At 33.8% G+C, this 12,409-nt stretch overlaps 1 protein-coding gene across 1 annotated transcript; it reads left to right on the top strand.

Annotated features, from left to right (window-relative positions):
• Window positions 1-2,994: 2,994 nt before the first annotated feature.
• LOC123531665 (caprin-2-like) lies at window positions 2,995-5,128 on the top strand. Its single transcript, XM_045312832.2, has 2 exons — window positions 2,995-3,455; window positions 4,207-5,128. The coding sequence occupies exons 1-2, from the start codon at window positions 3,203-3,205 to the stop codon at window positions 4,596-4,598; spliced, it is 645 nt and encodes a 214-aa protein (XP_045168767.2). The 5' UTR covers window positions 2,995-3,202; the 3' UTR covers window positions 4,599-5,128.
• Window positions 5,129-12,409: the final 7,281 nt, after the last annotated feature.

Raw genomic sequence — 12,409 nt, 5'->3', positions numbered from 1 at the left:
ATTAGTTACAGTTCAGAATATTCAAGTAGAAAAAGGGCTAAAATTGTGACAAAATGCAGATTAGAATATGGTTCTTGGCCTATTTAGTCATCTAATGATGATAAATATTGGTACAAAGTTTCAAAGCTGTAGCTCTTATCGTTACAGTAGATTATTTTCATATAACACCATTGTGTGTCTTACGCGGAAATCCTAACTTGTTACACAAATTCTGCAAAATGGTCTCCATTTCCCAGAAGGATAGGAAAAGGACTGGTCAATGACGTTCAACCCAGATAAATATGGGGTACTAGAGACTGTTTGAAAGAAAAAACAATTACACAGATATTTCATATCATATTTAGCAAATTAATAGAATGAACAAAATACACAGGTGCCAATTTAAGTAAAGATCTCAGTTGGTCAAAGCACACAAATATATCTGCAAAAGTAAAGAACTTACCCAGAACCAACAAGAGAAATGTCAAAACAACAATCAGAAAAGTCAAAGAAACAGCATATAAAACCTTTATGTCCGACAAAAACTTCAATGCTGCACTATACCATCTGATATTCATCATATAAAATTCAACGATTATAACTATCAGCAGATTGATAGCTATAACCAAACAAGCAGTATCACATTAAATAATTTAACTGGCCGTCCCTTGAAAATCGCAGTTTCCAAACCTCTCTTATAATATTCTATAAAATAAAATATTATTTTGTTGAAACTTATCATAATAATAGCATACCCATAAGGAATCTAATATATTTGCCATAAGGAATCTAACATATAAATTTGATCCCGCCATGTCACATTCAGTATGCAAACAACTCTTTATTCTAACAGCCATACGTTCTTTAAATAACACCGTTTCGCAAACAAGAGGAACACATTAGCCCTAATTCGATCTCCTGGGTATAAAATTACGACATGACAATACGAAGCCACTGGCTCGGGTGCTCCTACCTTTTTCTTCTCAATAATGTAGCTGGCACATACACTTTGTACTGATACTAAGACTTTTGAAATGACAGATTGAATTGGGAAGTATGATAAATATAGTACCAAAACAGACATTTCTTATACATAATTATATACATATGTGCATAGAAAATAACGGTTTTTACCCAAATTCGGGATACAGAATTTTTCTTTGCAATCAACACTAGGATGGTCATAGAAGACCAAAGACTAACTTTCATTTCCATTTAACAATATTAAGCCCCATCCTCGGGTCTTCTCGAATCGGGTTCTCCTGAGCCTTGTAATCGGCAGAAATATCGTAGAAAGGTGTCATACTGTGGCTGGGCACATACACTTTGCACCGATACTAAGACCTTTGAATTGACACATTAAATAGGGGAGCAGCAATACGCTAAATATAGTGCCAAAACGGACATCATTTCATATACATAATTATATACATATGTGCATAGAAAATAATGGTTTTTACTCGAATTCGGGCCACGGAATTTTTCTTTGCGATCCTTTGCAATTCAAATTCCTTCATGTGCTCTGTGACAACACGACAGGGAAATATCTAAAGCCGATATCGCACACGAGAAAGGTTTAGCATCATAATAAAAGGATTCAATGCAGATGGATTTCGGCAGGTTAGATATGAATAAAAATTTATTGCTCGGGAAAAAATGACCGTAGGAAATATTATGTGGAGGACACTATAATTTCGGAAACGTGTTGTTTTGTTGTTGTTGATTTTTAATTAATTAATTGACTCTTTTATTGGAAATTTGGCGTATATATGATAATTAACACTGTTCAATTTCTTCATATTTAAACAATATGGCTGTGACAGCTGGTAGTCATTAATTAAACAGAAAACACATACCATAGCCACAGCACCGCCACCAGTGATGTGATAGCGCCACCACTTTTTAGCATATTTCTATTAAGGGCGATTTCACTACTTCTAATGTATACCTGTGTAAGTATTATACATATTTAGACCATTTACAATACGATAAATGTTCTTACAGTGTGTCTATGCATCGAAATATAGCTGGAGTATCAAATATCAAAATGTACAACTATGCGAATCAGGAGAAAAGCTCTTGACACCATATTTTTTTGCAAATATTTCAATGAAATTACAGCCATCCCGTAGTAACAGTGTTACACGGCACTACATTTGCCGATTTTTGAAACATATTTTATAAATAAATATATGAGCCGTGCCATGGGAAAACCAACATAGTGGCTTTGCGACCAGCATGGATCCAGACCAGCCTGCGCATCCGCGCAGTCTGGTCAGGATCCATGCTGTTCGCTAACAGTTTCTCTAATTCCAATAGGCTTTAAAAGCGAACAGCATGGAGCCTGACCAGACTGCGCGGATGCGCAGGCTGGTCTGGATCCATGCTGGTCGCACACCCACTATGTTGGTTTTCTCATGGCACGGCTCATATTATGATAAAAGGTAAATATTAACAAATTGAAACTGGTGATATGACCTAAGCTGTGTCGGTGCGACAGTAAATCCAAACAAAAATCAGATTCTAAATGCTCAGCGCACGTGCCGGAAGACAACTTTTCTAATTGATAGACTAATTATAGTTCATTAATTTTGGTATATCGAATGTTAACACGCGACAAAAATCGATGAGATCGATTCCTTATGAAACAGCTGGATATTCTCGGCATATAAATCAACCAGTGTTTCGATTCTGTACTTTTAATCAGGTATCTTCAGCTCAATTTATGTAAGCATTGCAGCCTACTATTTATTAAACCTACGAATTAATTCATACTAAGCAATCATATTTTCTATTTATATTTTCCTTACAGATGCGCTGATACATAATTAAGAAGAAAATATTGTACGAGCTTTATTCTCCGTACCAACTTTGTCTTATCAGCTGTGTAGGAAAAAAGCTATCCGTTGCTTTTTTATATATTATAAAATTTCATACTATTGTTTTATCTAGTAACTGAATTGATGCGGATGCACTTTAACACCCAGTAGTATTAATAAGTACCAGATGTTTAATATATCTAGCCGGATGTTGAAAATCATGTGGCGTTGTAAACAAAATATTATGATTATCTGAACATTTTGTTTATAAACAATCCCGGAAGTGAATGTATTAATAAGATTATTTTGATAAACATCGTGACGGTCGTTTCCATGCCGCTTCTGAATAATCATCAAAACACATTTTGGAAGTATCGGAGAAAGAACGGAAAAAAAAAATCAAAATGAACACTGAATTTGCGCTGGTTATAATTGCTGTTGTTACATCAATTGAAGTTAGTGCAAATGAGCCACAATGTGCCTGCTCGAAGTTTCATTATGAGGAACAATTGTTAGAGAAAATGGTGAGAATGGAATTTGCTGTGAAAAATATGAAGAATGAGATGAATCAAGCAAGAAGTAGTGTAGCTAAGACTGTGGAAGAATTCAATCGTCTTAAAGAAAATAGTGCGGAAGAAAATTTAAAGAATTCGAAAGGTAAGTTTTCTTTTCATAAGACGAAATGGACCGGCAGACAAATAAACAATAACAATTTTGAATGTTACAAGTTTAAAAAGAGTCCTTTAAGCAATGTTAAAGTTAAATCTGAAAAAAGCGGTTTACGCTCAGTCGCTTTAAAATGCCACATTTTTTTCACATTCGACAAACAACATTGTGAATCTTTGATTACAAAGTAATGTGTAGAAACTTAAAACCAGCCTGTCCATGTTCGTAATTTAGGGTTTATTTCACGATTTCCGGTTTGCGATAAATTCGATGCAAGTAATGAGGTCAGATGATGCAAACTTTGTCTGTTTTGATTGTCTACCCCCAAAAGCATTTCCTTTATAGCATAATATAGACATGGGAAAGAAGTTCTCGCAATTTAGTGCATTAGGACTACGATAAACAACGTTTCTGAAATTCCATTACACTTCGAACCATAACAAAAATGATATTCGTCTAAAACGTACTTTTTTTTAGATAAAATATGCAATGCTGTTGATGTATTGTATCCTGCATTGAGAGAAACGACTTGGTTCAATTGTGATTTATTTTATGTTAATCTTAGATAAGTAAATTTTAAAAAAGAATATTAAAAGTATTGTATTGTACAAATGCATGTAGAAGTGGTAAATCAATAAGTCGGATTGCAAAACCATTTCACTATCAAAAACGTATCTAAAATTTAATGTAGAAATGTATTGGCAGAAGAATCTTAATGATGTGTTTGTTTTCTCTCCAACAGTTAACATACGCCCCGCCTTCACAGCCAGATTGTCTGCTCATATTGAAAAGCTTGGAAAGAACCAGCCAATCATCTTTGACAACATCGTGACAAACATCGGACAAGCCTACTCGGAAACCTCAGGGAAATTCACTGCCCCAAAGGATGGTGTCTATTATTTTATTGCAACTGTATTGAGTTTCTCTGGACAGCAACTGCGCACCGAAATTGTTAGAAATGGACAGTTTATGGTGAAAATGTATTCCTATGACAAAGCTCACGAGCAGGGAACGAGTGGTGTTGTCTTGCACCTGAATGCCTCTGATGAAGTATGGGTCAGGCATTACATGGGTACAGAGGGTGAAAATGTGTATGGTTACCACTGGTCTACATTTTCCGGTTTTCAAATTTAATAAAATTATCTTTCTTACACTTTTTTTGAAAGGATAAAGTCGCAGTGGTCAAGTTTCAATGCTGTTAATTCGGCTTTAATGTTGAAACAAATAGCTACATATTTGTAGAGCAAATAGGATAGTGTCTTTCATCTGTGTTGTGCTTAGCAAACTTTTAAACACACACTCACACAATTTTATTGTTAAATTTTAGATAAGCCTGCAACCTATCGCTTCGAGATAATCGGTTACGGTAAAATGTGATTGCTTATCCTTACAAAATTGTTGAGTAAAATGTTTTTGTAAGTTAATGGTCAAAGTAAATAAGAGAAATCTAAATAAATCTTTATCTTTTTAAAAATAACACTTGTTGTAAAGCTGTTAAAAGTGTGTAACAGACGTGTATTTTAAAAATAATTATAGCTTTAAAGAGCTGTATGTTGAAAATGATCTGAAATACTGTTGCAATTTACAGGTGTCTCAAAAAATACATCTGTTATTTTTTTTTACATTTGAACGTTATCGCTGTTAAACTGTATCTTCTAAAATATCACAGCTGTAAATAGGTGTTTTCTTCTTTTTTTTCGGAAGGAAACATTAGTATTGTCAGCCGTCTTTAATACAACAATCTGGACACAACGTCTTCTAAATTGGAATTTTAACTGTAATTGAGATAGTGTTATTATTTTAACATTTTATATATAATAGTTGTACAGGGACACGTTTACGCATAGACATTAATCATTGGCACTTTATTTGAACATATTTAGTACAACATTCTAATATGTTTTCATGACAAAGATATTTTTAAAAACTAGATTTGATGCATAGTGTCTACTTTGTACGGCTTAGATGTTCCAGTTTCAGTACTGTAAACATATTCCATGTTGTTCTTCACTTACTGGATCATTTATTTTGCCTTTTTCGAAGTAATTGCTACCATTTCAAGAGAAATAAAAACCCAAAACTTTTTGTACCTCTGCTTTCGTCCCCTAAAATAATGCCCCCTTTTCAAACACCAGTTACATTTCTACAGCTGTAAATTTTAGGCATATTTACAGTTGTAACATTTTTATTCTTACAGCTGTAAGGTTTTTGCAGCTATATCTAATTTGCATAATTCGAAATGTTTTACAGTCTTTATACAGCTGTAAAATGAAACCTGTGAAAATCAATGCTGTTTTCCGAAAGATATATATGTGTAAATTTGAAATAATCACGACCTTAATGGCATTAATTAAACTAACTTAATTAAAACCTAATTACTGACAGACAATATGAAACGGAAAGACATGAGAATTTGTTGTTTATACTACTATGTACGATGAAAATCGAAAAGCGTTTTAACGCTTTACTCGAGGTAAATTGCCTTGATTATAAATATTTAAATTTAACGCGCATTGTTCATTGAATCCTCCATAACGGTACTGGTAACGACAGCGGCAAACTTCTTTATTGTCGCAGAGGTCCGGGTTCGATTCCCGACACGGTCATCTTTTTTTCTTGATTTGGCATTTTAAAATGGTTTAGAAACACGATCTCATATTCTAATGTTCATGATATGACCAAATTTCAAATTGAAAGAAAGATCATATTTTAGCCAAAATACGGAGGTCAGTGCCTTTAATCTTGAACAGAAATACTAGTACATGTCTTTCACAGCTGTAAAATTTCTTACAGGAGCACCCAATAATCCGCAGAAATATTCGACTGCTATTCTCATTAGCTTGTAATGGTCACATGGAGATTCATAGAAAATGATATTCACCACAAACATGTGACATTCCTGTAAATAATGTTGAACGAGAAACTATTTTTGAAAACAATCTCAAGCTATACTAAATATAGATGTCAAACACCAGCCAGTCATATGTGGTGTCTATTAGAGATTTTCAACTTACTTCGACGCGGACTGCGGACAGCGGACTGCGTACTTGCAGCAGGGGTTTACTCAAAATATTTAAAGGTTCGCAAAAAAGAAAACATACTCTTGGTATATAAGTTTCTTTTACCAATATGTGTAGTAAATTTTGCCTTCATTGTACAAATTAGTGTACTGTGATATAAATATCTGCTATTATACAATACATACGTTTGAAAATATATTGATAGTGAACAGGCTTCACTTAAAACACGTAATCGCAATTTTCAGATGACATCTAAATTCTTTGTCACATTTTACTTGCGTTAAGCAGGTTCTTCAATTATCGGCATGACATGTGAAGTTTCAAATCCACTGTACTACGATAATACTTTACCTTAATATGTTCATGCATTAAAAATACAACTTTAAACATGGGTTTGAAGATAGCAGCGATTCCTGGTTTTAATATGTGTCCGTCCGTCATTCTGAATGAAATGAAAGTCCGTTTAATATTTGTTGCATAGTATAAATACCGTGTTCTTTCAGACTTCTGTACGAAAAAGGTCATTGTTTTTCATTAATTTTGATAACTGTATCTAACGTTCGATAAAATAGAAGTTTTACTGAAATAACTTGAATGATTTAGTTCAACATTTTGTCTAAACAACCCCGTCGAAACGAGATCCAATACGTTACCATATTTTAGCTAAAACATCCTGAATTAGTTATGTATCAGTATGTTTGGAAATAAAAAAAAATAGCCGCTTCGTATTTTCATAATCTGATATCAGAATTGCATGTGAAAAACTGTTTTAAATTTACTATCTTAAAGTGACTACTCAGTATAGATTATCAGTCTCAATTTGAATTTAATCTTTAAGTACCATTAAAACTGGCTGTCAAAATGTCAATCTAAAACCAAGCGGAGACCGAAAATTGTTTTGTGAACATTAGGCACGGGACGCATCCAAGGTCAAATTTCGGTCATATTCCAAAAAAAGTTTTGTGGCCAGTGCATGCATAGAATTGTCAACGCAATTATGTTTTTGACACCATTTGAGCAATTCTGTGTGGTCATTCGATACAATCAGCTTAGTAGTCGAGACTAACCTTTATCATTATTGACAAAGCCTTTTTAGTCTGGTACCTTTTCGAACACATGCATTCATATGGTATGTGTAGATACTCGGCTTTGAGGAACTTGGACAAAGATCTAAACACGGTATATTTTGGTTTAAAAATTTATAATGTAGCCATCTTTTTTGTCCTGATAATGTGACCGGGAAAACTGAATGAATTCAGTACCGTATAAAAATGAATTTGTAGGGTTTGAAATAGTTAAGAATATACATGTATAATACTAAGTAAGAAATATTTTTACCGCGGTGCTTAAACTGTCACGCATCGTATCGTGCATATTCAAAATTGTGCGTTGTACAATAGCGTTTCAGCGGCCCGAGTGCAATAGTACGAAACTATGTTCCAAAATCACTATATACATTCTTTGATACCAAATATTCAACTACCTTGTAACATATGCTGTTTTAATTCCCTGATCTAAAATAGGCTAGGCTCTTGCGGCACAGAGGAAGAGTGTCTGTCTCCTTATTAGGTGGTCATTGGTTCAAATCCTTGATTAAAAGGTATGTTGATCGTTGAATTAACAGCCGTTTTCACTGCTAGGGAATACTGGCTAGAACCTCACGGAATTGACTACAGCATATAAATAAGTTGCTACACTTCAGATAAAAAAGAATAAGTTTGCGATGTCTTGTTTAAAAATACAGTAGTCGAAAGATTTGAATAGATACATTAATAAAAAAGGGTATAAAAGGTAAAAGGACATTTAAAAAAAAATGCGCCCACGCTGTAAAAATGCTTGTAAGACAAAATACATATACATCGGTTATTCATATATACAATACAACGATTATTAATAATCTTATAACTGTCTTTTCTCGGATATTTTAATTGGAATCAGTATTACGGCCTTAGAACCGGATGCTAGATATGCCGCTGTTCAGTTATGCATAAAAAACCTATATACAGTTTGAGAAAACCCCTATAGTAAGTTCGCAGTCCGTGGTCAGCAGTACGCGTCGAAGTAAGCTGAAAATCTCTATTAGCGTGTAACCGATTCGGTAGTCTCGTTACCTTTCGTTAAATGTATAATTAAGATAGTAGCACGTACAACACCAGGGGCCGTATTCATAAAGCATCTTAAGTATAAGTTTTGACTTAAGTTTAAGATTTTACTTAAGTTTGAGGTGATTTCAACTTAAGTCTAAATAAAAACTTAAGTTCTAGTCATAAAACAGCTAAAACCTAAGATATGTAAGAAATGACTTAAGTCAGAAAATAAGATAGCGTGGTGAGTACGATTAAAGTGTTGTTTTCAGATAAAAGCACTTTATTATTGTGCATGTTGTATCTGTCTGAAATTAATGTTGTTTTTTTAATGTTTTCGTTCACAATAAAAAACAAGATTACTTATTAAGTTGTTTTATGAATAATAAATATACTTAAGTAAAATAAATTTCTAACCTAAGTTTTACTTAAGTAAATAATCAATTTCTTATACTTATACTTAAGATGCTTTATGAATACGGCCCCTGGTTGTATGTGTGAAAATTTACCTCGTCCGAGGCTTTCCACAGCCACAGTACAAGGTTCCGGGTGAGAGATTCTTTCACACAACTGGCGGGTTAGTAACCAAAATGAATACCTACATACCATACCTGCGCACGTGCACATGTATCATACCATAACTGAGCACGTGAAAAGAATGTTAGATGAGTTCAAACTGTAATATTTATTAAATAAGTATTGACCTGGCACCCATTGATATTCCGTATACTTCTTTCAGTAAATTAATACTCGATGTCTGAAGCTAAAAAAGCGATATAAATATTGCGTATATATTTCTTTATAATTTTCATAATGTCACATGTGCAAATAGCTGTGAGGACAAAACGTTTAGCTTGCAATCGGTATTGTGGGTTCGACTCCTCCATTTTTTTCCGATTTATCGGCAAACTTAACAGGTAGAGATATTGCCATACTTATCTGATTAAACTTTATGGTTTATTTCTTGAAAGAATAACCGTTATGGAAAATGTTGAATAAAACATCTTTAAAAGTGTCACCAGTGTTTCCAGAAAATGAATACTACAAGAGAAAACAATCAGAAACTACAAGAGAAAACAATCAGAATTCATGAAGTATGTTACGTAGATATTGTAAGAATAAAAGTGACATCGATAACAACATTACATTGAATTAAAAAAAATAAAAGTGGTCTGAGGTGATTTTTGAACTTGATCTGGTAATGTGCGTGGCAGTCAGACAGCTACCACTACGCCACCGTGTCATTGATTATTTATATTGGTTATTTTTGCAGTATATTATAAGAATACAAATATTTCGTAAAATAATGGAAACACTCGAAAATATTGGCGAAGATAAATGAGTGTCAGGCCAATACTCACGGACAATAGACAATATCTGTGTCAAGTATTATCTACAAATGTATGCTTATTTTTTATATATTGTATAGTTTGACCTTTGAATTGCGATCGTCATGTTTTCATCTACAATAAGCTTGAGACACATTCACGGCTCAGTACTCGAAATCAGATTAAACAGGGAGGATTAGAAGAAGACAATCATTATCATTATTATTCTTACATGATGATGATGATGATGAAACAATAATGAAACGATGATGATGATGACGACGACGATGACGAAACCGTAAATGCAGAGTCGTAATACGTTTATCATGAAAATTGTTTATAAACACGCAACCAAAGTGTGAACTTGTGCATTAAAAAGATAAAGAAAAAAACAACAAAGAAAGAAACAACAATGAAACAAATTTGTGGGCTTTTCATTCAGTTAAACAGACAAATAGATAAACAGACGATACTATTATCGTAGGATACATATTTGTCAAATCACTTCATGTGAATTTGAACTTCAGAATGTGAAGTATTAAAGTTAGGGAGAGCGGTTACAGAGACTATACTGGTTCTATAAAATCAACAGAGAAAAACTCCCAACAAAAAACAAAAACAAAAATGCATTTATCGGCGTATTATGCAGAACTTTCATAAAACTTTTTAATATCATTTTACGTATTTCAATTTATCTGCTGAAGTTAAAGTAATTCCCACAATCATTTTTTTTTTCTGACTGTGGAAAAGAAAAGACATATTAATAAATAAATTATGAAAACGAACAAATTTATTTGACGTTGAGCTACTTACCTCTTAGATCGGTGTTCATGAATTGAATATACCCGCGGTCGTGCGGTAACACCGTCAGCGCGTTAGAATTCGCACGAGGGCGGGTACTTTCAATTCATGAACACCTTCTACTCGGTTAGTAAGCTACACTTAACAGTTCCCAAGGTCAAATGTTTTGGGATTAAATCATTTGCCTACGTAGGTTGTACAGGAATGGATTACCACCTACCATAAGTAATTTACCAAAACCCCACACCTTCAAGGTTGCCATAAAAACAAATAATAAAAAAAACATGTGCCAAGTCAAATGTTGTTTTTAACATTTTTATACCAAATAAATCTGTCTATCTTAATATCGATTAGATTATTAACAGTTTTACTTGTGAACAACAGATATTAACCACACTGATTGACACCATCTTTATTGTTTTATCTCTAAAGATGACCAAGACATGACTGATTATCATCTATATAGTTGCCCTTTCCAGAAATGAAGAGTTACCAAGGAAACAGTGAAATAATAAATAATTCAGTAGAGTTTTTTCATTGGAACATTGTTTATTTTGAAAACGTTGGTCCTGCCGAACAATTTGGTACCTATGAAAAATGTCTAGTGGAAGCGGGGAGTGGGAGGTGCACGGTAGGCGTTTCTGACCCCCTGTACTTATATCAATGAACGGTACATTTCGAATTACGATGAAAATTTTGACCCAGTGGGACTTTTTCCTCTTGATGAGCTCTGCCGCTATTCCTCTAGGACTGAGTGCTCGTTATTTTGATTTTCCGATATACTGTAGTAAGCCAAATGCACCACGAGAAATTTTTATATCAAACTGTGGGTTGGGTAAATCACATTTGTTTACATTAAAAAAATTTCATCTTTATTATCTGACTCACGTTCGTGTTTCCGGAATGTTGAGAAGTGACATCCTGCCTTTTTATTTACTAGTACTTCTGCAAAAAGTTTTATCTGAAATTCTGACCTCCGAAATCTTGCAGTTGTCAGATTGCCTGTTGATGATAAGTGTATTTTGCACGACAGCGAAATATCATGTGTTTTATATGAACATAACCCTCTCTAGACGGAAAATAACTCGTGTTTATCACTTAACTTGTTTGTTTCGTTCAATTGATGCGGTTAACCTTCGAACACCATTCAGCTAGCCATAACAGATGCAAAAGGGTTCTCCCTCCACCGTCGAAGCTAGAAAGTCGCCATATGTCTTAAATTGTGTCAGTGTGCCGTTAAACCCAACAACACCCAAAAAATTTAATCCGAAGCTAAACGCTCATTGCACATGCCGAATGGGGTGGGGTCGGGGGTTACACGTTTCTATTGATAAACTAAGTATAGTACATTTGGTATATCGCATGTTAATGTTGCGACGAAAATCGATGAGATCGATACCTTATTAAACAGCTGGATCTTCTCTGCATATAAATTAACCAGTGTTTCGATACTGTATTTTACTAAGATATTTTCAACTCAATTTATGTTAATATTGCAGCCTACTATTCGAATTTATTTCATACTTAGCAATTCTTTCCTTACCAATGCTCTGATAGCTACATAATTGAGAAAACTATTGGACGAGCTCTATTCTCGAAAACAAAGATTATTCCATTAGATGTCACATTAGCTGTGAAGAAAATAAACTATCCATTGCTGTTGTATACAGTATAAAATTTCATAGAATAGTTTGGTTTAACTGCTTTATTGA

The sequence above is a fragment of the Mercenaria mercenaria genome, chromosome 11, assembly GCF_021730395.1.
Source record: "Mercenaria mercenaria strain notata chromosome 11, MADL_Memer_1, whole genome shotgun sequence".
Lineage (NCBI taxonomy): Eukaryota > Metazoa > Mollusca > Bivalvia > Venerida > Veneridae > Mercenaria > Mercenaria mercenaria.
This window is presented reverse-complemented; position numbering and strand designations above follow the sequence as displayed.

Coding starts and splice junctions, on each gene's coding strand:
- LOC123531665 (XM_045312832.2), top strand. CDS start 3,203: ATGAACACTGAATTTGCGCTGGTTATAATTGCTGTTGTTACATCAATT. Junction 3,456..4,206: donor AAATTTAAAGAATTCGAAAG/GTAAGTTTTCTT, acceptor TCTCTCCAACAG/TTAACATACGCCCCGCCTTC.